Source organism: Mya arenaria, chromosome 14 (genome assembly GCF_026914265.1).
Source record: "Mya arenaria isolate MELC-2E11 chromosome 14, ASM2691426v1".
Classification (NCBI taxonomy): Eukaryota; Metazoa; Mollusca; class Bivalvia; order Myida; family Myidae; genus Mya; species Mya arenaria.
The window spans coordinates 43,430,873-43,458,393 of NC_069135.1; the positions used below are offsets into that span (position 1 = coordinate 43,430,873).

At 33.7% G+C, this 27,521-nt stretch overlaps 2 protein-coding genes across 9 annotated transcripts in view; one reads left to right on the plus strand and one right to left on the minus strand.

Annotated features, from left to right (window-relative positions):
- Positions 1 to 2,096: 2,096 nt before the first annotated feature.
- Positions 2,097 to 5,525, plus strand: LOC128217680 (transmembrane reductase CYB561D2-like). 2 transcript variants are annotated; one of them, XM_052924987.1, is made up of 3 exons: positions 2,097 to 2,235; positions 2,761 to 2,798; positions 3,187 to 5,525. In XM_052924987.1, exons 1-3 carry the CDS (start codon positions 2,169 to 2,171, stop codon positions 3,820 to 3,822), a joined length of 741 nt encoding a protein of 246 aa, XP_052780947.1. In that variant the 5' UTR covers positions 2,097 to 2,168; the 3' UTR covers positions 3,823 to 5,525. The 2 variants fall into 2 exon arrangements, with proteins under 2 accessions (XP_052780947.1, XP_052780948.1); XM_052924988.1 differs by lacking the exon at positions 2,097 to 2,235 and adding an exon at positions 2,269 to 2,643.
- Positions 5,526 to 7,236: 1,711 nt separating this feature from the next.
- LOC128216457 (FERM domain-containing protein 4A-like) overlaps positions 7,237 to 27,521 on the minus strand; it is a 106,926-nt gene continuing 86,641 nt past the window's right edge. For 6 of the 7 annotated variants that reach the window (XM_052923033.1, XM_052923027.1, XM_052923029.1 and 3 more), the window contains 9 exons: positions 24,902 to 25,035; positions 24,536 to 24,658; positions 23,631 to 23,777; positions 22,348 to 22,429; positions 16,170 to 16,237; positions 15,504 to 15,616; positions 13,331 to 14,989; positions 10,224 to 10,439; positions 7,237 to 9,621 (listed from right to left, as the gene is read on the minus strand). In XM_052923033.1, coding sequence (XP_052778993.1) covers positions 10,250 to 10,439; positions 13,331 to 14,989; positions 15,504 to 15,616; positions 16,170 to 16,237; positions 22,348 to 22,429; positions 23,631 to 23,777; positions 24,536 to 24,658; positions 24,902 to 25,035 — 2,516 coding nt within the window. In that variant the 3' untranslated portion in view covers positions 7,237 to 9,621; positions 10,224 to 10,249. Of the gene's footprint in view, positions 9,622 to 10,207; positions 10,440 to 13,330; positions 14,990 to 15,503; positions 15,617 to 16,169; positions 16,238 to 22,347; positions 22,430 to 23,630; positions 23,778 to 24,535; positions 24,659 to 24,901; positions 25,036 to 27,521 lie in introns of all 7 variants that reach the window. The other variant, XM_052923028.1, reaches the window with a different exon arrangement.

A 27,521-nucleotide genomic window follows, 5' to 3' on the forward strand; every position in this document is an offset into this window, starting at 1 on the left:
AATCCACACAGAGCCTGGGCTTTGCTTATTTGCATATTACCAACCAAGTAAATATACGTACTATGAACGTACTTCCGTCTACAACGGAATGTTATTCTATGAACGCAAATTCGCCGCCTACAGCGGACCGTTACAATACTATGAATGCACATCCGCTGCTTACAGCGGACCAAACAAGTAAACATACGTAGTATGAACGTGCTTCCGTCTATAACGGGATGCTATACTATGAACACCATTCATGTTTAGCGTTTTTTTTAAGAAATGCGTGGGGTTATATACCCGCACATTTTTAGCTATACACCAAATGGACAAATAGAAGCAAAATCAGTTATAGACCGCACAGAACCCAATGTTTTGTTCTTTTTTAAAAACGTTGTTTATGCTGTAAATATATATAATTCAATATTGTTCAAAATGAAATATTATTGTCAGTTATATTTGCTATTCCAATATTATCCATCCTCAGGATGATATTATCCAACTTGACTGTAATATTTAATACACGTGACAAGCGGCGGTTCGTAGTTTGGATGTTGTGTTTCGAGCTTGGAACGTGCCCTTTCCAATGAGCAAAGCACAATTAATGTCCTACAGTAGTTTCGGGGTTTCTTCCTCAGGAAAATATATGAATATATTCTTCGAAACTGTTTTCATATTGACGACTTGTCGTGAATGAACGTCATTATACGGACGGGATGATTTGTGATTTTTATTATTATTAATTTGATTGCTAGTACATACGTATGGGAATCACATTTAAGTTACGCATAATTTAGGATGCACGGTTTTCGACGAGATTATTGGAATGAGGTACGTGCATGCTCTTTCCACACTTTTTTAAGACTATTTCATTATTTACCATGAATTTCATTTTCGATTGTCTTTATTACTATTTTTTTCATGGACTTTTTCGTTTGCTCAAACAGGAAGTATAAAAATACAAACCAAGCAAAGTATAATTAAAATGTACATACATGATATAACTGGTATTTTTATTTCCTGAATAAGAAATAATTTGGTCGATTTTATAATCGTTTAACGCAAACATGTATGATCTTATACTTTGTTGGGGATCAAGAGCGCATGATCTTGTATCAATATACTGTATAAGGAATTAATAGATGAAAAAGAGATTATATAATGTCCCCTCATATAAAGAAATACTAACATTCATACTATATAACAATGTATGATTAATCATAGTACAATGCATGCTAAGACAACATGCTATCTATACTGGCCATTTTAAGCTTATATTTACTTCGCGGCACGTATATACTGCCTCGAACCTATGTTGAATGATATAACCCCATTCAATCATAACCATTTTTATACTGTATCGCTTAAAACGCTGAAAAATATCCTGCTACTAAAAAGATGCGTATCTGTTTTTAACTTGCGTAGAAAACGATTAACCTCGTCATCGATGAACTATTAAAATGCATTTGTTGAATTACACATTCATAAAAGTGAAATCATAGAAATTTGCTTGCTGGGATTTTATTTGCATTCGAATAACTGAGCCGCACATGTGTCAACTGAAAATAAGTTCGAACAACCAAATACTCATAAGAATTTAAAAAAATAAACATTCATTTTTCAATAGCTAATTTAAGTAAGCTACTTTCAATGCCATTTGTGATAGCATTTATTGGCGCAATAATGCATATTGAGTCACGTTTTCAAATAGTTATTAACAAACATCCCTTCTTTGAATCTTCGATTAATGACCACTTTAATAACATCATTCTCGTACACCAGAGTAATGATACTATGCGTACCACCGATTTATCATTATCAAAGCTCATCTGAATGAGAATTAATAACATATGCGTTCGTTGATACATGTACAAACATTCTGTATACTTTACACATACACCCAGTACGGAAACGCAGAAGCTTTTTTGACCAGTCTTCGATTTGGATTTTATATGGCGTTGTCTCAATCAAGTCTATTCATCGTTCCTACTTGATTTGTACCCCTCGTACTATTGCTATACAAAAGCTCGATAGCAATTTTACAGGAACAGGTAATTCAGGCAACATTCCCATCCTCATTAGCTCAATAACTGTTGACTGCTCTTTTTAAAAAAGCGTCTCTTTTACTAGTAACATTGATGACATTACGCCCAATACTTTCACAATCTTTTTTTTAGTGGAACAATATGGTGGCACATATCATTACTGTCCTCTTCTCGGGGTTTATGATTTATACTGCATGGCCAGGCTCGAGTATGTTCGGATTCTCTGTTTGATTTTCGCAATCAGTCATTTTGCCATTATTGCTTATATCCGGATAAACAGATTTCGGATGGTCGACAATTGAATGTCATAAATAATTCACATTCATCAATCTTCATAAAGTTTTGTTTTAATTATTAATAATCTTAAATATTTTTTGTGTCAATAACTGACTGTTAAGTGTTTGGATGTAAGTAAGAACAGGAAAAAGATCTATATCTTAGCTGACCGATGTCAGTAATTTTTTTTTTTGCTAGTGTTTAAGGTGTCATGTGTTGAGAAATAATCCAGCCTGCAGTAGTTGGAAGTAACAAGTTAGATTAAGTTGCCAATTCTTTTGATTGTGGAACACTTACAAGCATTTGATATCAAAATGTTGTACAAGCCCGGTTTTGCCAGGTTAGATTGAGCAATTTCCTTATTATCAACTATTGCAGTAATTAATTGAGTATTGTATTTTACTCAGTGAAATTGCTATGTGACAAAACTTCATAACGCTTTCTATTCTTGTTTTAGGTCTGTTTTCATGGCATCCAACATTGATGACATTAGCGGTAAGTTAAATATTAATATGGAAAACTGTTTACAAGGGTCATTTGTAGCATTAGGAGTCTTCAAATGTACATTGCTCAGAAAGCGAACATCAATTCATTAATGACAAAATGAAAACATGACCAGAAGCTAATAGTATATATATTAATCATTACAATGCCAACAGTTTCCAGTTCATGAAAAGCTGAGTTTTTCATTGGAATATATTCTAAAATAGTGATCTAGTAATATTTGTACTGATTTATTAATGTATTTCCTATTTTATAAATGTCATTTTTTTTAAAACATGTCTATGTACAGACAAAACGATAATACACAAGTACAAACGAAAACGTATTAAATATAATTAATTTTTTTTTATATGTTTATGTAATTTGCATATCATTTCAGTTTGTGGTAGGCATGTTTGAGGCTATGCTGGTGTTCAACAGAGAGAGCTCAATATTTGTTAATATGCAAAGACCTACAAAAGTCCTCATCCATCACGTGCTTCAAGTGTTCGCAGTTGTGTGCTCACTCACAGGATTTACGGTCATTTATTATAACAAAGTTTTAAATGAGAAACCACATTTCACCTCATGGCATGGTCTGCTAGGCATTATAACAGTGTGTGCTATTCCTTTAGCAGCCTTGGGCGGAAACATTGTGAAATACCAGTTTTTACGAGATTTGTTCAAAATTAAGATCAGCCTGGGAAAATTAAAAATATATCATGCCACAGCAGGCCTTGTGGTGTTTACCTTGGTCATGTTCACTCTTATGCTGGGACTGTACTCCGATTGGTTTGTAAATCAAGTCTCCAGCATTCTGTGGTATATTTCTGCGATGTCGGTTTCCTTTATGGCTGTTGTTGTGATGAATCAAGTCACCCAGGAGTACCTTCCAAGAGCACAAGGTCGGGTACCGATAACAAGTCTGGGCCCAGCATCTGCAGCAGCTACAGGTAACAGAAACACTGCAAAATTTTCATCAGGAAACCAGACAGGCAACAAAAGTGCTAAGAAAGAGTCCAAGAAGAAGAATTAGAATAAACATGTAGTACTGTTTTTACATGGTTTAACATGTCCATGTTGTTGACATTAATGATCAGTCTTTTTTAAAAATCAGATTGTTGAAAAATTACTGCTCAATAAAAAATTGATGAAAAATAAATGCTCATTTAAAATTTGTGTGAATATTGAAAAATGAAATGTTTTAAATTTATAGTTTCTTCTGATGTGACAATTTTAAAATTTCAATTGCATGTATTATGCTACTGAGTATTGAATGTTGAAATCAAGATATTGGTAACGAACAACTTTCAAGAAAGTTCCATCATATACAAAGAATCAAGGTATTGTCATAGTCTGTGTTTTGTTGTCGGCCTAGTGCATTACTCATTTACCATTAAGATATTCATATGAAACTTGGACACATTGTCTCTTGCAACATGTTTACTGTGTGTAGCAAGGCTGGTAACTCTGGGCTTAATTGTTGTTGATTTTTCCCCTTGTTTGACTGAGAGAAAAAAACAGAGACAACCATTGTTTTTTTGCTTATCTTCCTCTTGTTTGTTTTTTGAAATGCTTTGTCATTATGTTTATAAATGCACTATATTTAAGATTTGTCATTAGTATTTTAATCAACTATATTGTTAAAATTCAATCAGCTGTGTTCAAGGTTACTTATGTGTAACTAAGTATTACTTATTTATCTGCCTTGACATTACATGGTAAGGATCGTATTTATCTTTTACAAATTAATGATCAAAAACTGTATATTGCCTGTGCCTTTTAAGATATTTTGCCTTGAAAAAGGTAAAAAAAATAAGTATATTATACTGTAAGTGATATTACAGAATTAATAAAAAAAACTCTCATGTGTTAATGGGTTTAAGGATGCTTGTCATTGAATACATGTCATATACTTGCTGTTCAGGATTGTACATTTGATTTTGTATTTGCCTTTAAAATCATTTCACATTTCATGATTTGTTGGTTTATAGTCTGTTTTTAAAACTTAAGTGCCTGTTATATCATTGGATTTTATTTAAAACTCCTATATCTGTAGAAATTGTACAGATGGCTACAAGCAGATAAGATTTTTTTTAATATTGTTTTCAACTTAACTATACTATCTGAAGTTCAATTTACATGAATGTATAGCAAAACAATGAAAATATAGACTTAAAAAGATAATTTCAACTTGCACTTAGAATCTACAATAAGAAGGGCTTAGGTCTAAAACTCAATGACAAAACCTTTCTGGCTTTACATTCAATTTTGGTTTGAATTTTATTTTACTACTGTTGTGAAGGAAGAACATTCAATTTTAGTTTGAACTTTATTTTACAACTATTGTGAAGGAAGATATAAGAACATATGCTTAGTCTATCTGTGTGTGCAAGAGGGTGGTCTTGTGTTGTGGGGAAAATTGGAGAGACCGGGGAAAACCCCAGCTTGGTGACCACCAACCAAACTTACATAGGTCCATGCTGGCATCAATTCCTTGGGCGCCTTGCTGAGGAGAGAGTGTGCTAACCAATGTGTTCATTGCAGTATTCCTCATATTTTGGACCAAAAGCAATCATCTGGTATATAGCAACGAAAGTCCAAACCTGTTTATACACCATGTTATTGTGATTTCCTTGTTTATACTTTCCTAGTATAATCCAAATTTGGGACCAGTTAGAAATTTTAAGTGTACATGTAGGTATTTCTTCTTTACAGGATATTAAACTTTGAAATCCATTTGTTTAGGTTTACCTTTATTTTATGCCTCTGCAGGGATGAATATAGTAATCAGACTGTCCTTCCGCCTGTCCGTCCCTCGGTTACCAGTCAATATCTGAAGAACCAGGGACCCCAAATTAGGAAGGCAAGTTGGTCATGACAAGCAGATGAACCCTATTGATTTTGAGGTCAGTTGGTCGAGGTTTTGGTGACCTTGAGCTGAAAATCTGTTCCCGGTCAATAACTGAAGAACACTTAGAAATAAGGACCTCAAACTTGGTAAGCAGGGTGGTCATGACCAGCAAATGAACCCTATATATCTTGGAGGTCAAGGGTCATAATGACCAATGACCTTAAGCTCAAAATCTGCTTCTGATTAATAATTGAAGAATGCTTAGGCCCAGTGACCTCAAACTTTGTAGACAAGTTTGTCATAACCAGCAGATGAACCCTATATATATATATTTATAGTATGACCATATGTCTGACAAGTATGATGTGAATATCTTATTACAAAGTACATTGTGACAACAGGGTGTATTTCAAAATGATATGGCAGATGTTACATTTCACTTCATCATAGATCAATATATGGTAACACATTTTGTTTCGATTGGTGATAGTATCATATTATATAATTATAATGAGCAGTGTACGCAAAAACTTTTTGGACACGCTGGACATTTTGTCTGATGTCTTTATCGTTTACGCAGGACAATTTCTGGTTATGTAGGACATTTTTCAGAAGACATGTAAATAATGAAATAGGTTGTATTACCTTTCCCATCTTTGTATCTAGAAACAATCGTGTCCTTTTTATTTACACAATATCCAAAATCAGCCGGACATTTTTTCCAATATGAGGTCATAATGTAGCCAAAGCCTACCGATTTTCCACTTCTCAGAGAAGTGCCTTGTTACTTTGGAAGGATTTACTTTTTCACTATCGGACTGTTTTCTTTTCTTACTACCGGGTTTAGCCCCAGTTATATATTTTAACCCTAACATACTTGTTTACACCTCTAGAGACTAATAACAAGGCTATGACCTCATCCCACTTGACCCGAGAATCTCTCATGACAGCTAGTTTAAAGTGTGGAACTGAGATATAACACTGCATTATTGTCTCGTCGAAAATGTTCCATTAATTGCTTAAGAACAAAAACTGTTTATTAAACTAACATATGTTGATACATGGTCATTATCCATGACTTATAAAGAAGCTGTCATAGTTAATTAATTTGGCAATACTGGTTTACGTGGAAAATTACGTCAAAATTACGTCTTTTAAGGAAGACGCATTTTAGTTCCATCTGTTGCACATGCGTACTACACAGATTAGGAGTATAAACATCCGGTTAAAATGACAGATGTCAAAGGTTTCATATGCGATGAATATTTCAACTTTGGATATTATTTTTACCCAAACATAAACGTCGGACAAATCTGTCCCACGTTCTTTGAAGATACGACAGACAGTTTGAAATCTACCGGTAATGTCCAACTGTCCGACGTGTTCGCGTACACTGCAATGAGGAGAATAAAATCGAAGCTATTGCCAACACTGAACTGTTTGCAAAAAGCCTACAACCTTAATGATGGGCTATGACAATTGTCAACAACAACGATGATGATGGCAAGACTGTGACAGTATCCCAACATTTATCTCCAAAAACCAAACAAGCTAACAGCAACCTGTATGTCCGGGATTCTGACAACAAACAACATGTAATGTTTTTATCAATTTATTCATTGTCATAGCATGACATTTAATTCATTCAAATCAAAATCAATAGCAACATTGCCTTCAAAAATATCCTCTTTACAAGATGAACAAGTTATAATAAGGAAACATGAGAGAAATACATGTACCAAAATGAAGGTCGAATGTAAAACAAATCAAAATAACTTTCTACACATTATAAATGTTAGCTGAATGTAAGTATAATGCAGGATAAGTTAAATGTTCAGACTAGCATATAGTATTTGTTAAATCTACACATATTAATTATAATATTGACAAGAAAAGAACAGATGAACATTTTTGGTCGTCATTTCCAAACACAACCTACTGCAGTAACATAATAAATTAACATATAGTCTATATAACAGACTATCTGAGAAAAATAAAAATATTTTGCAATTGTCATTAATATAAAAAGTGAAGCAAATTTGAACTTTGGGCGTTAAACCTCCTAGAAATGGAAAACGAATTCACTGTCTTCCTGAATTAATATAATTATTGTAAAACATTTTTGTCAAAAGCTCATTTTTCCCAATAATTACATTTTTGCTAATCAGTCCTGTTATTTGGCACCAATAAAAGTTGTTCATAAAACATCTTAAAGAATTTCCTAACTTCATAAAAATTTGCATTCAGTCGAATTAATAGATATTAAAATTAATTGTATTTTTATCAAAAAGTATAAATTTTAGTAAAGTATTACCAGTATATGATTTGAATATTAAAGATGTTTCCCAGTATCAACCCATCATATGATATGACCTACAGACATATTGTGAGACAGTTAAGTTAGCAAAAGGCCTTCAGTTAGGAAAATGCCATAAGTTAGCAAAAGGCCTTCAGTTAGGAAAATGCCGTAAGTTAACAAAAGGCCTTCAGTTAGGAAAATGCCGTAAGTTAGCAAAAGGCCTTCAGTTAGGAAAATGCCGTAAGTTAGCAAAAGGCCTTTAGTTAGGAATAAACCTTCAGTTAGGAAAAGACCTTCAGATCTTTTAGGAATCCAATAGATAAATGTAATTTTCAAAATAGGGCAATTAAAGAGAGTAAAATTTGCCTCGCAGGGTTTACGCTGTGATCATGTAGACACATGTATAAAGTATGATGTTGATAATTTAAAAAATAATGACAATCAACATTGCACAATTTGATAAATACATTTCTGAATACTGAAATGTTCAGGATAAATTGTATCTGTTAATAGAAGTTGATGATCAAAAAGCATAAAGAGTCTATTTGCTTAGGTATAATGCTTCTTAAAACCTTCACCCGTTCATTAGGGAAAAAATGAAATATTGCAAAATAAATAAATATCTAATCTCTTCTAGTTAATGTTATGTTATGTTTGAGTCATGTAATGTATCTCTTTTTTCAATGTATTGCAAATCAACTGGCCTTTTCAAATGGCATATGAAAACAAAAAGATGAAATATCCGAAGATGTTAGAAGAAATTAACACTCAACAAAAATAAATAATGTAAGTTGTAAATATTCATAAAAACAACTGACTTTTGACAGAAGCCTATTCGAAGCAGAACTATAGGCTCATAAGCGTACAAGAGAGTTTCTGGTATATATGTAAAAGTTTTAATGAAATCTGACTGTGAAAAAAACAGTTGCATTGATAACTGTGGAGTAGGTTAAATAGGGTAAAGTTATTACGGCATGTGTTACAATCATTTTAAGCTAAAAGGAACTTATGCATTTAAAATGTAATTGAAGTAAAAATGACACATATATTAATACATGTTTCAGATTCTGTACAAGTAAAATTAATGTTTTGTGTTAAAAACCTTTATGTATCACAGAATGTTTTATCTCATGTCCGAGCAAGATTCAAGTTTTACAAACAATACAGGCATACTAACAATACAACCATTATTCACCCTACAAAGCGGCGATTTGGTGTCCACAAAAAGGTCGTTCACACATTTATTACCAGTGGCAGTGCCTTCAATCCAGTGTTGTTTATTTGTTGAAATTCAAGCAATATTAGCCCTTCTTTATAAACTTTGTGAAATAAACATGAGATGGAGGTGTAGATTGAATGTCAATTGTTTACTCAACGAGCTCAAACTTTTAATGTTCTAGTCACTTCTTTTAATTTCAACATGCATTTATGACACTCAATAAGATTCCCCTTTCAAGAATGTTACAACAATCTATTTTATCACCATTTATGACTGCAAGAATGAAGATACTACTGTAAAGTCCCTCCCATTTTGTGTGTGTGTATGTGGTCATTATTGTCCTTGCAACTAATAACAGTAACTCGTATGATGACCCTGTCTATGTAGCTCCGCTGTAGAACTGGTGTGATGGTTAATCTCGTATATATGGATAACGAGGTCCGATTGTCTGGTCAAAAACTGCCTGAAATGATGGAAAGAAGAGCTCAATCATTTCAAAGTAATCAAATACTGATAATAATGAGTCTTTAGCAACATACTTTAATAAGACTTTGTCGTTTGCGAGTAGAAAATTATGATACATTAAATAGTTTCCTTAATTTATGCAATCTAAAAAGTAACCTCAAGTAAGAAGTAGAATCATTGTCACTAAATATGCATCTTTAAGGGTTCAATTTAATGATTATCAATGACAACTGACTCAAACAAATAATAATTTTTCCTCCCTACTTAATAAATACAAGGAATTATCTAAAGCTGATGTTGGAGTATGCTACCTACTTCAGGCAAATTGTGGAACTCCCTTGGTTTTCAAATAGGTGGTGCAATATCTTCCTCAGACGAATGTTGAAATATCCCTTCCAGTTTTAGACAGATGATACATTATCTACATTAGACTTATGTTGGACTATGCAACCTGCCTCAGACAAACACTTTCATCACTTACCGATCTCAGATGGTTAATGACTTGTCTCAGACGGATGTTAGATATTGCTTGCCTGCTTCAGACAGACAAGAGGTTGCCTTAAACAAATGCTAAATTCCCTTACATTGAAATTCCTGTACCTGTCTCAGACGGATGATGGCTAATCTCAGACGGATGTTGGATTCCCCTCACCCTCGTACCACTCGAGCATCTCATTACTGAAGGCCTTGGAGAGGCTCCCTGCAGGGGACAGGTGGAAACTACTCATGGTCACATTGAGGGGGTTCACGGGGGATCCTGGAGTCCTCTCGGGGGTTGAATACTGACGCTGGTGATGGCCGGTCCTCGCCGGGGTTCTGTGAAAATGAAATATAAGGTTGAGGGAAAAGGTTTTCATTGGTTTACATTTCAATTGTTTTGCTCAAGTTTTAACTGAACATCCGAGGCCTGCTGCATAGTTCTGTTGTCCGCTTATAAAAAATTGCATTAAGTATCTCTGAAATGAGTCTAGGGCTGACATCACCTTTGTGTGAATAGAGTTCATATTATTTTGTGTGCAGGCATATATATGCTTATGAAACAAAATTTAACTTTCACTCAAAAATTGTATCACTTTTTGATTAAAATTCTTCTTATTCTAACTGATTGTGCTTTAACAATTTTTTTTTTTATCAAATCAGCTTTGAGACAGTAACTGAAAAACAACAATGAACTTACCAAGAGTTGGTTCTGCCATATGACATAATGATGATGTTATTTTTGTAGAATTTATGCACTAGCACAGAAAGTAACTTTGTATAAAAATAATATAGCTAAAAATGGTATACAGACAATTGAATGGTTGTCCACCTCTGTTGATACTTGTATCAATCAAATGAGACCTTTACAAAATGCGATAATCTTTTGAATTTAATTATCATTTAAGGTTGTTTTCTGAAATTTTATAAGAGACTCCATGTCTTTGATTGCAAAGTTACTTTCAAATCTGCTAGTAATATTTATATACCAGTTTAAAAGTGTATTAAGATTTAGCATTTACAGATAATTTACATGTTTCAATTTCTTTATTTTACATAATGTTAACATTGTTCATAAAAAACCCCAACATGTCATGGAATTCAAAATAAAGCCATATCATAGATACAACATAATATCATTATAAAGTTGGCAACAAAAACAGAAGAAAACATCAAACAATACATGACATTGTGTACAATGAAATATTTTGGTATACAGCTCATGTAAGAAGAACAAAATATATTAATGCAAGAAAATTGTATTCAACAAACAATGATGTGACCCTATATTATTATGGCGTCATTTTGAAATAAAACAAAAATGCTATCAGGTCACTTGTCATCAAAAAGGCATCATCACCGGATAAAATGACCCGCTTTGTAAATGAAATACTTTGAAGGTTTTAAGTGCAATTATATAAAGAAATAGATAGACCCCCGTGGCTTTGTTCTCCTTTTTTATTGTATTGAATTGAATTCATTCAGTTGTTCCCCCCCCCCTCCCCAAATAAACAGATATGACTATTTGAGTCTGCATAAAACAAATAACACAAGTCGCTTAAATGATAAAATAAACAAATAACAGCTAAGAGTATCAAAAAAATTGCTATTGGAATATCCTTATGACTTCATTATGTCAGGACCTGTTGGGGTGAGTCTAGCATTTAATATTCCATGTGAACTTCACTATCACAATAATTAATAAAAGTCTATCCAAAATTTCAGTTAACATAGTTTAATGCTCTTTTAACTCTTCATATTCTTATCTTACTAAATAATGTGGTCATCTGTCTAAATTATGTGGTTATTTTTCATACTATCAATTTAATGTCATTTTATTGTTTATGCAAACTCAGCCCCAACAGTCAAAATACCAAAAAAAATGGAAAAAGAAACCAATAACATATCAAACAAAAAGGACTATAACAAATATACAATGTATATGCTACTGGCAGTTCAAGGATAACCAATATTCTGGTACATAAGAGTAAACAATAAGACATAAATATTACATATTGATTAATTCTACAAGTACTACTAAACTGAAAATGCGACAGCTTCATGCAGCCAATGTGCCTTGTGCTTGCTTCCGTGACACAACACCACATAACACATGTTCTGATTGGTAGAAATGATGTGAAAGTTAGTGGAATGCCATGCTAAGAACCAATGAAAATGCTTCTTTTGTAAGTAATGCACACACGTTTTACACACATGCTTTACTCATGCATAATCTAGGGATTGATCTTTTACTAGATGATATTTCTTCTAACGTATTTACTAAAGCAGCTACTAATCTAAACTAAAATTATAAGTTCTAGCAGTATATGTATATGCTAATAAAATCATAATGAAAAACATGAATGCATTTGTCTATAAAAGCTGAAACTGCGTTTAATTGCATTCATCTTCTGCTAAAAAAATTATAAATGTTTACTGACTTTTTATATTGTTTTAAAATCTTGAAAACTTAACTCAATTTTAATATGAAACATTTTAACACAGATTTACCATTAATGTCAAAGCAATGGTTCCATCACTCAAAATTTGTGCAATTCTTTTGAAACATGGCCAGTTTGCTCTAGTCAAAATATTTAGTGCATACTTACATACATCAGCAAACTGTGCATTTTGCACACAGCCATAATCCATTGCAGTACACATGACACAAATATTAAAGCGTGCGCAAGATTACCTTACAAAGCAGCTTAAATGAACTCGAGCCTCGATGAAACAGCAGTTTCGTTAAAATTAAAGTTGTGCACAAGCCATACATATCAGCAGCAACATATCAACTTGGGTAAATAAGCAGTAAGCCTTAGTGCATGCCTCAAGTTTGAACGTAATAATACAGAGAAAAAGCTTTATAAATATGCAACTTAAATTGAACACTTAGTAAAAAATTTCATTTTACTTTAGATTCCATAATTTTGCATGTTAATGTTCAATCACATTTGAGGACGTTTTTATCACAAGAATCATATGCACATTGAATCAGTATTAGACAAAGCATGACACATTCATTTGTCAGATCATTCATATATTTCACATCATCAACATTTCACATCTTCACATCATTTCCTATCAATTCACCAATCAAATACATGTACAATTAGAAACTTTGTCCAAATATTAAAGGGTACCATCCGGATTATCACATATCTGGCCATATCAAGCACAAGGTCACAACTTTCTGCACTTTCCGCTGACCGCATTTCTTGGCCTCTCACCTTTGCCCTGTTGTAGCTGGGGCCTCATGGCTGCCTCGATGTGTGGGTGTGCCGTGTGACACGCGGACTGGTTCACATTTCATGGACGTAGGAGGTTGGTAGTGCGTTTGTTTGCTGGACTGGTGTTGCGCTTTGTACAAAACGCGGCCTCCTGGAGACTGTACCGTGTATTGAACCCGTGAGGTTGTGGTGCTGACGCCGTATGTTGTTGCTGTTGTTGATGATGATGATGATAGGGAACTGATTTGATTCGACTGGCCACTTGGATTGTCAAACTGTGAGGTGCTACCTGAATGTGATGATGGGTATGGATAGTTGCTGACCATGTGACGGGATGAAAGAGGGGACCCAAAAGGTGAATTTGACCCAGCCCCGCTTTGGCCCCTGTATGCTGGATGGTGGGCCCCTGAAGGGGTCTGAGTCCCGTATCTTGCCCCATGTGATGGGTACTGGAGATTGGAATGATTGTCACTTTCTGACATTTGCGATGGTGAACTTGCCCTACTCGAGCCTACCAGAGCATGGTGATACTGTTCTACAAGTCTTTGTCGACGTAGCTTTTCGCTATATTTATAAAAGTCCTTCATCTCAAATGGTTTTGACACTTCTACATGAGGGGACATTTTAACAGTCACAATTTTACTTGAAATTGGCTGAGGCATCCCATGGGAGGATTCTCCTGCGTACCGTATATTAACACTAAAATCACTGTGAGATTTAGGGGGAGGATGCTGCCCCCTATGACCCTCATAAACTCTTGGACTATAACACTGGCCTGAAGTTGAATCACCTGCTCCACTTGAGCCATATGACTCAGGGGGAAATAACCGTTTTGTTGGACTTTGAACAATAGGCGAAGGTTCTGTCGAGGCTGAATCATTCCAGCCAGACTGAGCATACGTATCATGGTTTAGTATCTGATTCGGATTTGCTGATTCATGTTTTACAGGCAACTCAATCATTCTACCACTCGAAGAGGTCGAATCACGCCAAGCATCCGAGTTATAACGATCAGCCCTATTTATCGGAAAGGGTTGCGAACTACTTCCAGTGTATTTATTATGAGTCCTATTTTTAGCAAGTGGAAAATCCGTCTCTTTTGAACTACTGGCACTAGGGTTATCCCTGTCTCGTCCTTGTGAGGAGAGATCAAACTCAGATCTAGATGTCCGTTTACCAAACTTTGCTGACGTTACTGTAGAAGCTTCACTTTCCGTGCCCGTATCACTTAATTTCCTTTCATATGTAGGCCGTTTTTTTGAATGCCGTTCTAAACTTCCGTAATTTTTTAGGTTATTTTCCAGACTACCATGCTTCACCTGTAGATGTAGTTTGTTCTCAAACACACTATCTAACGGATCACCAGTGGGATCACTGGGCGTCACAAGATCCTGGTTACTCTGGTAACGAGAAGTCCGCCTAGATATTACATTGTACATGTTATTTGTAGAACTAAACCCACTGTCCCGTGACCCCTCCAAGCCAGCCTCTAATCGTTCATGACTCCCAGGAAGGGGCCCAGACTTTGACCCCTTGACTTCCTGGTCCCCATGGCTACTGGTGCTGGACGGTTGCCGTGATGCCAAAGTTGGGTATGTCTGATTGCGGTATTGATTTGAGTAGACGGCATTTGGCTTGTAAAAGTCATCTAGACTGGGACTGAAATGACACATTTCAAAATCAGCAAAGTTTTTAAAAGATTCTCATTTGTTTCCCAAATACAATGTTGAAAAAATACCAACACTTATTTGTCTTGGTGTTTTGTTTTTGTTATTAACATAATAAGGTAAAACATGATAATTTTTACAGCTAGTGATATTGGATTAACTATATATGTGCCCATTGTCTCTCACACAAGGTAAGCCAAGTTCCATGTGAATGTCTTGAACAATTCTGGTTACTGGTTATGTTGATATTTTTTTTAAGAAAGGCTTTAAAGCCAGAAACACTTAGGCTGTGACAATACACCTTTTCTTTTAAATAAGACTTGCTGACATAAGCAAAAGCACAAGTGTGCAACAAGTTTTATGGTCCAAAATATCTTGAATGTGTCCTTTACTTAAATAAAGGTCTATAGTTAGGATTAAGCATGACCATGAGAGCAACACTAGGACAAAAGTTTTGCTTTAAACAAAAAAGTTTAAAGTTAAACAAAACTTGACGGTATTCCCACCTGCCGTGTGCCCCAGGCAGGGTCATGGAGGCGATCTCCCGCTCCACATACTTGGGTGCGGTGTTGGAACGTTGAAGAGTTGATGGCTCCTTCACACCCACACGGTCCTCGTGCTGAAACATGGGAGGAAACCAAGTTGTTGTTAATTTATTTTATTATTACATTTAAGCTCAATTGTGAAAAACGCTCTTACCAATGACCTCTTGTATGGGAGGCGGACATCACTAGACCATACTCGCTCACTTTCTTTTATAATTGCACAAGAGAACTGAATACAGACGCCATCGTGCACTTATTTGTCTTTAATCACAAAAGAGATCTGAATACAGACGCCAAATAGCAAAAGTTTTGGGGTTGCATCTCAAAACACAAACAATTTGACAATTACATAAAAGCTATGACAATACCAGTCCTGGATTTGTACCCTTATAAACAGTCCTGACAAATTCCTCAATTCTATAGAGAACAAGCTCAATATCCCATATATAAAGATGACAGTATTTACCTCTTAGTGAACATGACTATATCTGACATGTTTGTATGTAGAAACTACTAAATTTTCAGTTTCAAAGAATCAAACCAAATATCATGAGATTAGTAGTTAACACATATTTTCTATTTGAAGTGTTCTATTTAAATCCAGATGAAACCAGTATATATATAAACCTGTTTGTAGTTACTACGGGCCCCTCGTGGTATCAGTGGAGATTGAGCAGGGGAGATAACATCCGAATCTGAAACATAAATTACACAATAACTTCTCTTGAATTTTAATTTGTTCAACAAAATTGGTCTTAAATAAATGAAGGATTTATAAGTGCAAAATTTCAATAATTTGTTCAGCAATCTTATTCATCTTTAACATTTGATTTCTCAATTTGGATCAATATTCCATGCATCATAATATAATAGAAAATTATATAGATCATGATACTAACAATTACATCTGTATCTATCTAAAAACACATTTTCTGAATAATCAAGAAATAAATGTAACAAAAGTTGTTCAACATTTAGATTCAGCCTCACATCTGAATGAACACTGACATGGATAACACATGCAAGATGACATGACAAAACTTCTCACAGAGGGGTCCATGCAAAGCAAAATCACAAATCAGTTTCGGGATTACCAGAATTTTGTATAGATCTACAACATGTTAGAAAAACATCATCAATCATATTATCAACCTATGTCACAAGTCAAAATCATCATTCTGTTGTTAAATAGAGTGCTTTGTACTTAAATTAAATTTGGTTTGCAACAAAAAAGAAGTTTGGTACAGTTAAATGTAAAACATTACCTACATATTGTTTTTTAGTTTGGTGCTCACTAAATCATTCGATGTGCTTCGTGACTAATTTTAAAGTCTATAAAAATTGACTGTTTCAGGCCATGCTCATAAATTTTGAAATTACCTTGACCAAATATTCCAGGTCTTGAAAAAGTAGCTTTTTTCTCAGGCATGTGACAAGAAATTAAAATAATGTAAGAGAAATTTTTGGAAAAGAGACAAAATCTAACACAGGAAAGAAACAAATCATACCAGAACAAACGCAGAAACTCTTATATTACTGAGAATTTTGTCAAACTGTGGTGATTAGACATTGATTAAACCCTGAGTTATTTTGTTACTCAGAGCCCATTATCATAAGCCCAATAAACATGTATATTAACCCAGCCTTCAGGATCTAATTTTGATACCAAGTTTTAAACGGAGACGAAATTGTAGAAATCTTGTATGATATTCTACTTTGATGTCATTAAATTTCAAGTGAACTTATTACCTACATTTGCGTCAAATATGAGCAGACATGCAGTTATAAAAAACAATCAAACCCCTTTAAATATTTTTTTTCCATCAAAAATTGACTGATTGACAATGTACAATCACCACAACCTTAAAAGAGCAGCAGACAACAAGAATTCAAAATGAAACAGACAACACTTTCTACCAACCACTGTCTGTCATTTCCAGACTCTTTACACTTTTCGCTAGAAGACATAAAAAATAGTTGAGATTATGTATATTACAACATTCTTGAAATTGATAGTATATAGTTAAACATTATGTTGCAAGCTCATGTCATATAAAAAAAAGTTTTAATTATGTCACCTTGCAGTGTTACCAGTCTAACTTAACAAGGAAAAACATCAGCATTTAAATGTGTATATTTACACTTAACACACCAAATGCATCTATCATATAAAATATAAACCATGCTATCTTTTTTTAAAACAGCTACCAACATTTGTAATACACCATCCTTCTAGATTTCTATCAGATCTATGATGCTATAGATAGATATTTCATAAAATATTATACAACAGATAACAATTTTATGTTATCAAATGCTTTTTTTATAGTCTACAAAGATTTCAAGATAAATTTCAGTTGAATAATTGCTGTTTTTTCTTCAAAGAATCCATAGCCGCCTCCAATCTCCACATAGAGTTCCTATTGAAATAAATTTCAGTGGAAAAATAGTTGGCTATCCTTTTTTAAGATCTCAACATCCAGACATGATACTGTTGAGCAGAATCATACATCTTTGTAACATATCCTCCTTAATTGTTTAACTCACTTTATTATCTCCATTTTCCTTGTATCAAGTTCAATATTTTGTGCGTGTGTGTGCATGTTTTTTTCTCCATCCTATTATGCATTCAATCCAGGTTTTTCTGATGAAAATGATGTCCATCCATTTAATTGTATCTTTTTGTAGATGGTGTTAGCATATAGCTACCCATCTGACATGCCTTTTCCTTCTTTTCAGTAATGTATGACAATTCTGTCCTCAAGTTTTTCCAGAGACAATAGTTTTATTAGTTTTACAACAATAGTAATCCTGTTGTTGGTTGTAGTAGTTGGCATTAAATATGTTTGCCTCTGTTTTCTACCATGAATTTTGTTTTGCAAAGATTTTCTTTCCTGTTTTCTTTTTTTCATGATACATACCTGTACCTTTCACAACTGTTTCACATGCTTGAATCTGATGTTAAAAACATCTTCATAGTGACTGTACACTGAGTACATTGACAACACCAACAAAAAAACCTTCTTGGGAATGTACTACATTTACCTGCAATTCAGACCACCATTAGCAATTTATTTGGTTGCATCATTTTCTTATGCTCATGTAAAAGCCACAGGGTCTGTTTTATTCATCAAGAAAAAAATACAAAAAACTACTCCTTAAATGATTCTTTCTTTCTTTTATGTACAACCTTTTTCAGATGGCTTATGTGCAAAATAATTGTTGATACTAGATGTGTGCATATTATGGCATAACACAATCCCTTACAGCCAAAATATGGCCATGAAAAAGACAATTTCTCTGTTTTAATTAATTATCATCTGCTAGGATACCAAATGAATGATACTAAGGTCATTATTTTTTGGTAGAGGCTCATAAGAAACTTAAATAATAAGCACACCCAAGTAATAAAGACATAATGAATGCGAGACAAAAGAGTTCCTTGTTTTTTTTTGTTCTGTGCACGCCCATTGCCAGCATAATGGCTTCTTACGCCCCATGTGGAATTTAAGAGGAACTTAAAAGCAAAAGATATAATGTACCACCATGTTTTTAAGGAGTACCTTGGATACATATGGGTGTTAAACAGTTATCAAAAATTTAGTATTGACTTAATTTGGTACACAGAAAAGTGTTACATAATATTTGTTACCAAGAAATCAGACCAAAAAGAAGCAAAATTAGGTATGCAGGGGGACGTATGAAGAATTATTTTTTTATTAAGAACACAAATGGTTGTTGTACAGACTGGCTCAAAACAACTTTTTGGGTCAATCAGTATTAAACCCTATAGAAAGGATAAGTTATGCCCTATATTTTTGGGAGCCTTTCATTCAAATGCAAAGCATTTTTACCAATTAAAACATTTGATCAGTGAGTATCCAAATTGATGACTTGAAATGTCTACTTTTACCTTAAATTCTGTAACAGGTTTATACCTAACAAGCCTATATGCAAGTCATTTGAAAAAAGGGACTTTTTGACTTAACCAATTGCGTTTAAATACGTAGTCCAAATTATTTTGACTTTTTTTTTTGATAAATGCATCTCAGTAACTGCCTTATCTTGAGATCTGATGATTCTGAGTTGAAGGGGCAGTAGTACATTCCCATATGAATTTAGTTACATACCTTTTATCAATATAGATATAAGGATATAGGTATGCATTTATATGCTTCCTGGTGGTTTTTAGAGATTTATCAGTGAAATAGAAGTGATAATTTAAGCCCGCTCTCAGTTCAGAATCAAACATCAGAGCTCACAGGGCTGGGACACAATTTTATTTATGTCAATTCAGAAATGATGTTTCTTGCACAAACGATTACAATTAGTACGATTTTCTAAAAATATGTAATTAAATGACTTTTAACTCCAATTTTAGGTATATAATAGAAAGAAAAATTGTTTGTTTCAGTGTAAAATTGCAATCTATTTCACCTCATGCTACACCACTTGTGGACTATATCTTTTGGAGCTCACTCAGTGAAATATATTACAATCTTACATTGAAGCTAACAATTATCCTCTATTTTAGTTTATGTATATGTTACATATATATTTACTGGTCATTACATTTTAGTAAATATAATCTTGTGTCAAATTGCGAAACATATTTGGAAATTATATCAATAGAATTTCAAAATGCCAACGGTTATCCGTTTTCCCTTCCATGGGGGGGGGGGGGGGGGGGCGTTATTTTTAAACCATGAATTTAGAGCCTTACGTGTGTATTGTCACCGGTAATTGACTATTGACTATAATAGTTGTATGTGAATGTCTGATCTATAAATGGCGTATGCACAAAAATGCCATAAACAACACCAAGGCTGACAATACCTCAACTAGACAGGCTTTTTAGTTCTTTTTAAACTGCAATATTGATGATGAACATTACCATGTTGTTGGGTTTTTTTTGCAGATAACCGTGGTCATTTGATTTTTCTCTCTTGAGTATTTTCACTCTCAGGAATTTCATAAAAAAGGTTGGTAAACAAAACAAATCATTATCATTTTTCCTAAAAAAAATGCAACTATATACCGTTACACCAAATGATTTCCACCGATATATGAAATGGAATCTTATGATAATGACCAATGAATACTTTCCATCCCCAAATGGCTAATACAAAGCCCATGTTTTAAAAACCATCACCAATAATAAATCTCCATACAGGAATATAGGAGAAGTTACAGGGAAGTACACCAAGCAAAGCCCCATAGGTTCATGTTACTTTATTATTACCAAAATATATATTCATCTGAGTGCATTTATTGTCCTAAATATATTCATATCAAATAATGCTGCATATCATATGTATCAAAATATAAATGAGACAAAATGAGACATTGTTATACAGACAGACAGGCAGACAGACAGACAGATGAACAGAAAGACAGTGAGACAGCAATAGTACATAAAAAAAACACTATTTACATAGACAATACAAACAAATAAATAAAAGAACTTGGTCCAAAAGGAAGAGTTTAAAGTATTCATAATTTTTTTTAGTTGATTCGTTTTTTGGTAAATTAATCAAAATATTAAAAGATTGGTAAACTAGGCTATAGAACAATTAAAATTGTATGACTTGATAAAATATTTGACTTAAAACTAAAGATGAAACTGTGTTTGCATAAAATGAGTACCGGTAAGTTTTTTTGGTTTTTAACAATATTTACACGAATATTGTCAAATAGAGACAAACAATACTAATACTAAATAAATTACTGAGATATATACATAATGATTGAGCTTTAAATATAATATCAAAATTGATGATTGTCTGTGTCTTGGTTTTCAGTCATGAAATTTTGATCGGAGGTAGAATTAAAACTTGGTCATCGTTTGTATACAACTTTTAGAAAAATTTAAGCATAAGCTGAAACATTTATAGCAGAGCCTTTTGTTACTCCAATAAATTGGTAATACAACAATATATATATAAGAAAGCCAGCATCCACAAATTAGTACCCAATAGAATATCACCCTATAAAATCTAACTTGCAATGCGTGACATGTTAGTTTATGATAAATATATATAGATATATATGAATGATTTTTTATACAACATAGCACCATATGTATATTGCACTAACTGTGTGATTTCCAATACATTTCAGACAGTCTTTCCCTGTTTTCTTCGCTGAGATTCATATAATTTCATATTTTGCTAATACTGAGACAGATTTACTTCCCCTGATTCTCACTTTTAGAGTGATCTCCATTAGTCTATGCCACCTATGATTTCTATAAACCTCTACCCCACTATTCAAACTGCAGTTTCCTTGTTGGATCTGGGAGTGAGCGGAGAGTATTTCGGAAACATGGTGTGATGCCAAGACGCTCTCTTGCTTCGTCGTGTGTTTGGAGACATACAGGCTACTTCTCGTTGCTTGTGTGCAGGGGGAGGAGTGAGGAAAGACAGATCTAGCGGTGAATCGTCTTCCTTCGTTTGAGAGTTCTTAAAGGATGAGGGGTAGAGAGAGTCGTTTGAGATCTTGTAGGACTCTTCAGAGCTAGAGGTAGCCAAGGTATCCATGCTGGTGTCAGCTAGACGGCTCTCCTCTAGGCGTGACTCAACAGTCAAGTCCCGAGAATCATCCATACTAGAGTCGATTATCACTGACAGATTCTTCATATCTATAATACCACCTTTCACTGGTGACTTCCCAGAGTCTATAAACCGGTGATACTTGAGCAGGTTCTTTTCGCGAAATGATCGAGACAATCGATGGGCTACTGATGAACTGTGACGAGATTTGGCGGGTCGGTGAATGACCTCTGTGTCAGTGACACAGTACGTACCATCAAACTTCCCCGACGTTGCAGGAGAGGATGGAACGCTTCCCTTCCGGTACTCACTCAACTTCTTCTCCATCTCTTTCAACTGGAAAAATATGAAAAGTTGAGAATATGAAGAATATGAATATTCATATGCTTTGAATTAAAAAAAATACCTTGAAAAGTTGGGTAGCTCTTGGGATAACTCAATATCAAATTAGTTTTTCATTGCATTGCAATCACATTTTTTCTTTTGGCTTGAAGACTGTTACAAAACTTCTTTCATATTGTAATCATTGTTTTTAACATGTCTAAGCTTAATGTTTAGATTAGTAAATGAACTTTATAAATATGTAAATATCTTACATAGCTGAAGTTACAGCTAATTACATTTAATTTACCAGTAAGCAGGTCATTAACCGCCAACTTTGGGGATTATTTTCAAATTGGAACAAAACAGAATTCCCATAGGTTACCATAGTTATAAAAACCTGCGTGCCAAACAATTACAGCATCTTTTCAAGCATTTGCCAAAGTTTAAATGAAGACATTTAAGGGTCACCATATAAATATACCAATCACACAGATGGTATTATCTTAAAGACAGGAAGGGAGGCACAGCCATTCACTTGACCTGTTTAGTTATATTTTCATGAACTATTTGCTGAGATTTGTTTTTGTACTATCATGTTTTATAGGTTATCGACAGATCATTCTTTTCTTGGTTACATGTTACATTGAAGTTTTCAAAACTCCAAACAGTGGCAGATTGTATCTGTCTTAAAAACAATTCTTCTGGAGACTAGCCAATGAAATATACCCAGAAATAAAACACAACTCAGGAAGCTAGCTAGGATTTATCATTCAATCACCTTTGGGATGTTCCTGATAAGCTTTCAATGCTTTCAAATCGTAATAAAAATTGATATATCACAAAATACAACCTGTTTCCTAAACTTTATTGATGACTCAGTGGAATGTTTTGAGAGCTACCCAACTTACTTAATATTCCATTACATATTAATTTTGCTAAAAACATAAACATTTTGAGCATAAGTAGATTAAACCATTAGTTATAGAGTTTAAATTGTCCTGCTGAATTTCTGTCTGTTTCTTCATGGCAATATTTTTTATATTCATTTAACACAAAAAGCAAACTTAACAGTTCTAATTCTTTTATTGTCTTTTTCTAAAAAAAATCTTTTTCATTGATATGGACACAATCATAAAACATTTTTTGTTCATAAAACATTTAGAATTAGAATGAACCCCATAATCTTTGAAGTCTAGATCAAGCCACTAGTTACCTTATTCTGGGCTTTGATGAAGGAGTGACGTCGCTGCTTGCGTACAAATCGTGACACTGACTTGTCGGAGGCAAGCTTGTGCGCGGCGCTCGTGATCTGCTTCTGTAGCTCTAACTCAAGCTCAAGTGTCTGGCTCATGTCCTCCGACTGAAAGTAGACATAATATACAAGGTTAGGAATGTAGGCTACATTGAACCAATTTAATAATTTTGCATAATTCAAACTTAAATGATACAAAAGCCGTAGACATGCATAGTCAAATATTTTGTGTTTTTGCCTCGGTTTCATAATTTTTAAAATATATATAAGATTGACTCATAAAATGATAATAGACTGCACACTTGGATATTCTGTGACAAACATTATTTACATTGTTAGTACTTGATGATAAGCTGCGTGTCTTATGGCTTAAAATCAAACATAGTAACCGATCAGTTACATCGAGTAACAAACTTAACCCTAAACGGGGGACTTTGGATTCTAACGTGTGTTAAACAAGGAGTACTTATGATAATAATGTGTGATAATCAGAATTAACCCACATGGGTAAAAACACTTCAAAATCCTTGAGTATCTCTCTTGCTCTCGGAATTATTCTGCACTTGATAAGAACATGACTAAACTTTACCTCTCAGAAATGATGATGTCAACTACCTAACCAAAACCAAAAAGTTTTCCCTCTATGCTCACTTCAATATCCATGACACATGAGTCAATGACCTATGATTGTTATTCTCATTAACACTTATCAGCCCTGGATTTAGCAAGTTATAGCTGAATAACGAATTGCAACCATTGAACAATGAACATAACAATTGATCTTCAAAATTTGAAGCAAAAAGGGACAATGCTTCTAGTATGACCCCTGGTGAGCATGAATTCTGACTGAAGGAAAGAGAACCTACCTCATCCTTGTTGCCCATGATGTTTGAGTGGAGGGAGAATGCGGTGCCGACACGCCGACGGATCTGCGGGGGCTCCTCCCCAGGGGCTAGTGGTGTCTCTGGTGGCAACACACCTGTCAACTCCTGGAATAAGGGGATAATTTGTTAGAAATTTGTTATAAATATAACATTATATCCACAAGTATCAATTTTCATGCAGGCCTTCCCTTGGTCAAGCTGATATGTCAGTTTGTATATATAACTATACCAAGTTATTTTTGACACCTTATTACAAATGAAAAATAATGCATTTACTAAAAATAGCACATTTAATCATTTTAATAAAGTTTCAAGACTTAACAGAAATAATCTTACTCTCACACTTACCCCCTCTTTGATACATAGTAGTTTGAGGTCCTCCGTACGCTTCTTCAGAATCTCTTCCAGGGCCTCGCGGCGAGCCTTCATCGCCGTGTACATCTCCCGCTGGACCTTGCTAGTCTCAGCAGGATCAAAGTTCACTGAAAATACACAAACATAAGGCATGGTTAGTTTTGCATGACTGTTTGCATTTTCAGTACTGTGCTGCATGACTGAATTTCTGATTCAATTACAATTTAGGAAACAAATCCTGTTGCACACAGAATAAAGACAACTGTTATACTCGTACCATGTCACTTATTCACAACAAAATCAACTTTTTGAAAGCCAGAATGCAACATTTTTTTTGTTGATTCTTTAATAGCACACCAACCATTTGCTGCACATTTAGGAATTATATTTACTTCAACTCTCCCTTCAATGCAAATCTATGATAATATTCAATACATAATAGCCGCATGTTGAGCAATCAAACTTCAATTTCTAAATTCAATTCAGCTTAGATCACCTACAGAATGCCAGATTTGTTAACCATCTCAAAACCATGTTTTCTGAATTTCTTTAATATTTTAAAGAATGTTTCTCAAAGGCACAATTTTTACAAATAATTATTTTACAGCATAAGAACATACCTGTCGTAAATAAATAGACAAACCTTATTGTTCTTTTATTGAAATAATTCATAAGAATCATTGTGCCAAGTTATTTCAGAACGAACCAATCAATTTTTCTTGTCAGCGAAACCAATAATGGCATTTATAATTGTCAATTATTCTTTTTTGTACCCAATACCCTATGTAAAATGAAAAATCTGGTCTTTAACTTTACCATAATTATGTATATCAAATATTACGGGTGTGTCAAATGTGTGTTAAACCACATTTGCTAAGCTATGATATTTTTAAGCTCTTTAGTGGTTACAATGACTTTCGTCTCATTATCTTTAAGAAAACCAAAGTTTTCACAACATGTAATCGCAATCTTTCTTAATATCATTTCCAATTTTCCATAATGGTCCTTTTCTGCCCCATTTCATACTTCCAAACTTATAAAAGTAAATATTTTTAATCTTTCTTAATGTCAGATTGACCAATCTTTTCTTAATCCTGACTTAAGATTTATCTGTCTAGTACATTATGCAAAAAAGAGCAAATAATTGGATAATACCTAGTACAGTGGTTTAAGATGGACCATTGATTATCAGAAAGTTTTAGCACTTCAATATTATCTACCTCCGAATCTTAAATTTGTCACAAGATCAACTCCACAGGAGTAAGATTTCTCCATTCCAAAGAACAAATTTAGATCGAGCCATAATGTTCCATCTCATGATATAATTCAAAATATTTAAAACTGTGATACATAGAACTTGGCAAACATGAATTTCCTTTGAAAATGGGAGCGTTTTTTTGCGGTGAAGTGAAAGATAAATATGATAAAATAAGGGCATATTGTACAAAAACGGGGTTTTGTTTGTTCAGAGTTTATAAGGACTCGTGTCGTTTCCTGTCTCACATTATCGCAAACCCAGCATGAAACCCTTCCTGAAAGACAGGTCACATTTGACGCGATATTGGCCCGTAATTTGAGAATGTTATCAATCTAACTGGTAACAATGACGTGATTAACATTAACCAAATACCATTGCAGTAATGCAGGTGATTTATTATTGTGTATCGTAGGTGTTAAAATAACAAAATATAAATTTTGCATCACACCGAGCCTGGCAACAAATAAAAGGCATAGGACGCTGTTCATGAATCATAATATAAAGGTTTATTACCTGTTACTTAAATTAAAGCACAATGCACATCATTCTTAAAATATCTATGAAATCTCCATTTGGATATAAAAAAATAAGGAAAAATCACACATAATTATATACAATGTCTCATAAATTTTTATGTGACCTCTTATTTTAACATTTTTTTCTTGTGTGTACATTGTGACCAGCAGCTTGTATTCACCATTTATGCAAACAAAGGTTGACATAAAATGTCACCATAAATTAATTATAAAGGTGGTCTCATATGTAAATATCCGGGTCATGACTTAAGTTAATTTATGCTATCATTAAAGAATAACCATATTTGGGCGAGGGAAAAATAATACATTCCTTTGCTATGAAAATAATGACTTTGATAAGATTACTTAAAAGAATTTCATCAAGATTTTTTCTTTATAGTTGTTTTAATTACATAAATTAAACAAAGATTACTATCACCATTGGTAATTTTTTTTGATCTAGTAGATTCTTTAGTGAAGTTAAAGAAATGTTTTATAAAAACAACTAAAATCCACTGTCCAGATCAGAATTAAGATAATGCTGTTATCAAATCATCACAGAAAATGTTTATGTAGGCATGTCTTTGATCTATTATTGTGTAGTGATGTTGTGACCACATTAGTATTGATTCAAACATCAGTTTCCCACTGATTTTATCTTAAGCTGATTTATTAATGATAGTAAATTTTTTTAGTTAATTAAGCCATTATAAAAAAAAATCCATATATATTTTTTTATTATTGTCCATTTCTTCAAAAATAAGGCTTCAATTTTTTAAATATTAATGATATAGTTACTTCATAAGTGCAAGCCTTAAAATTTAATATTATTTTCTTACCT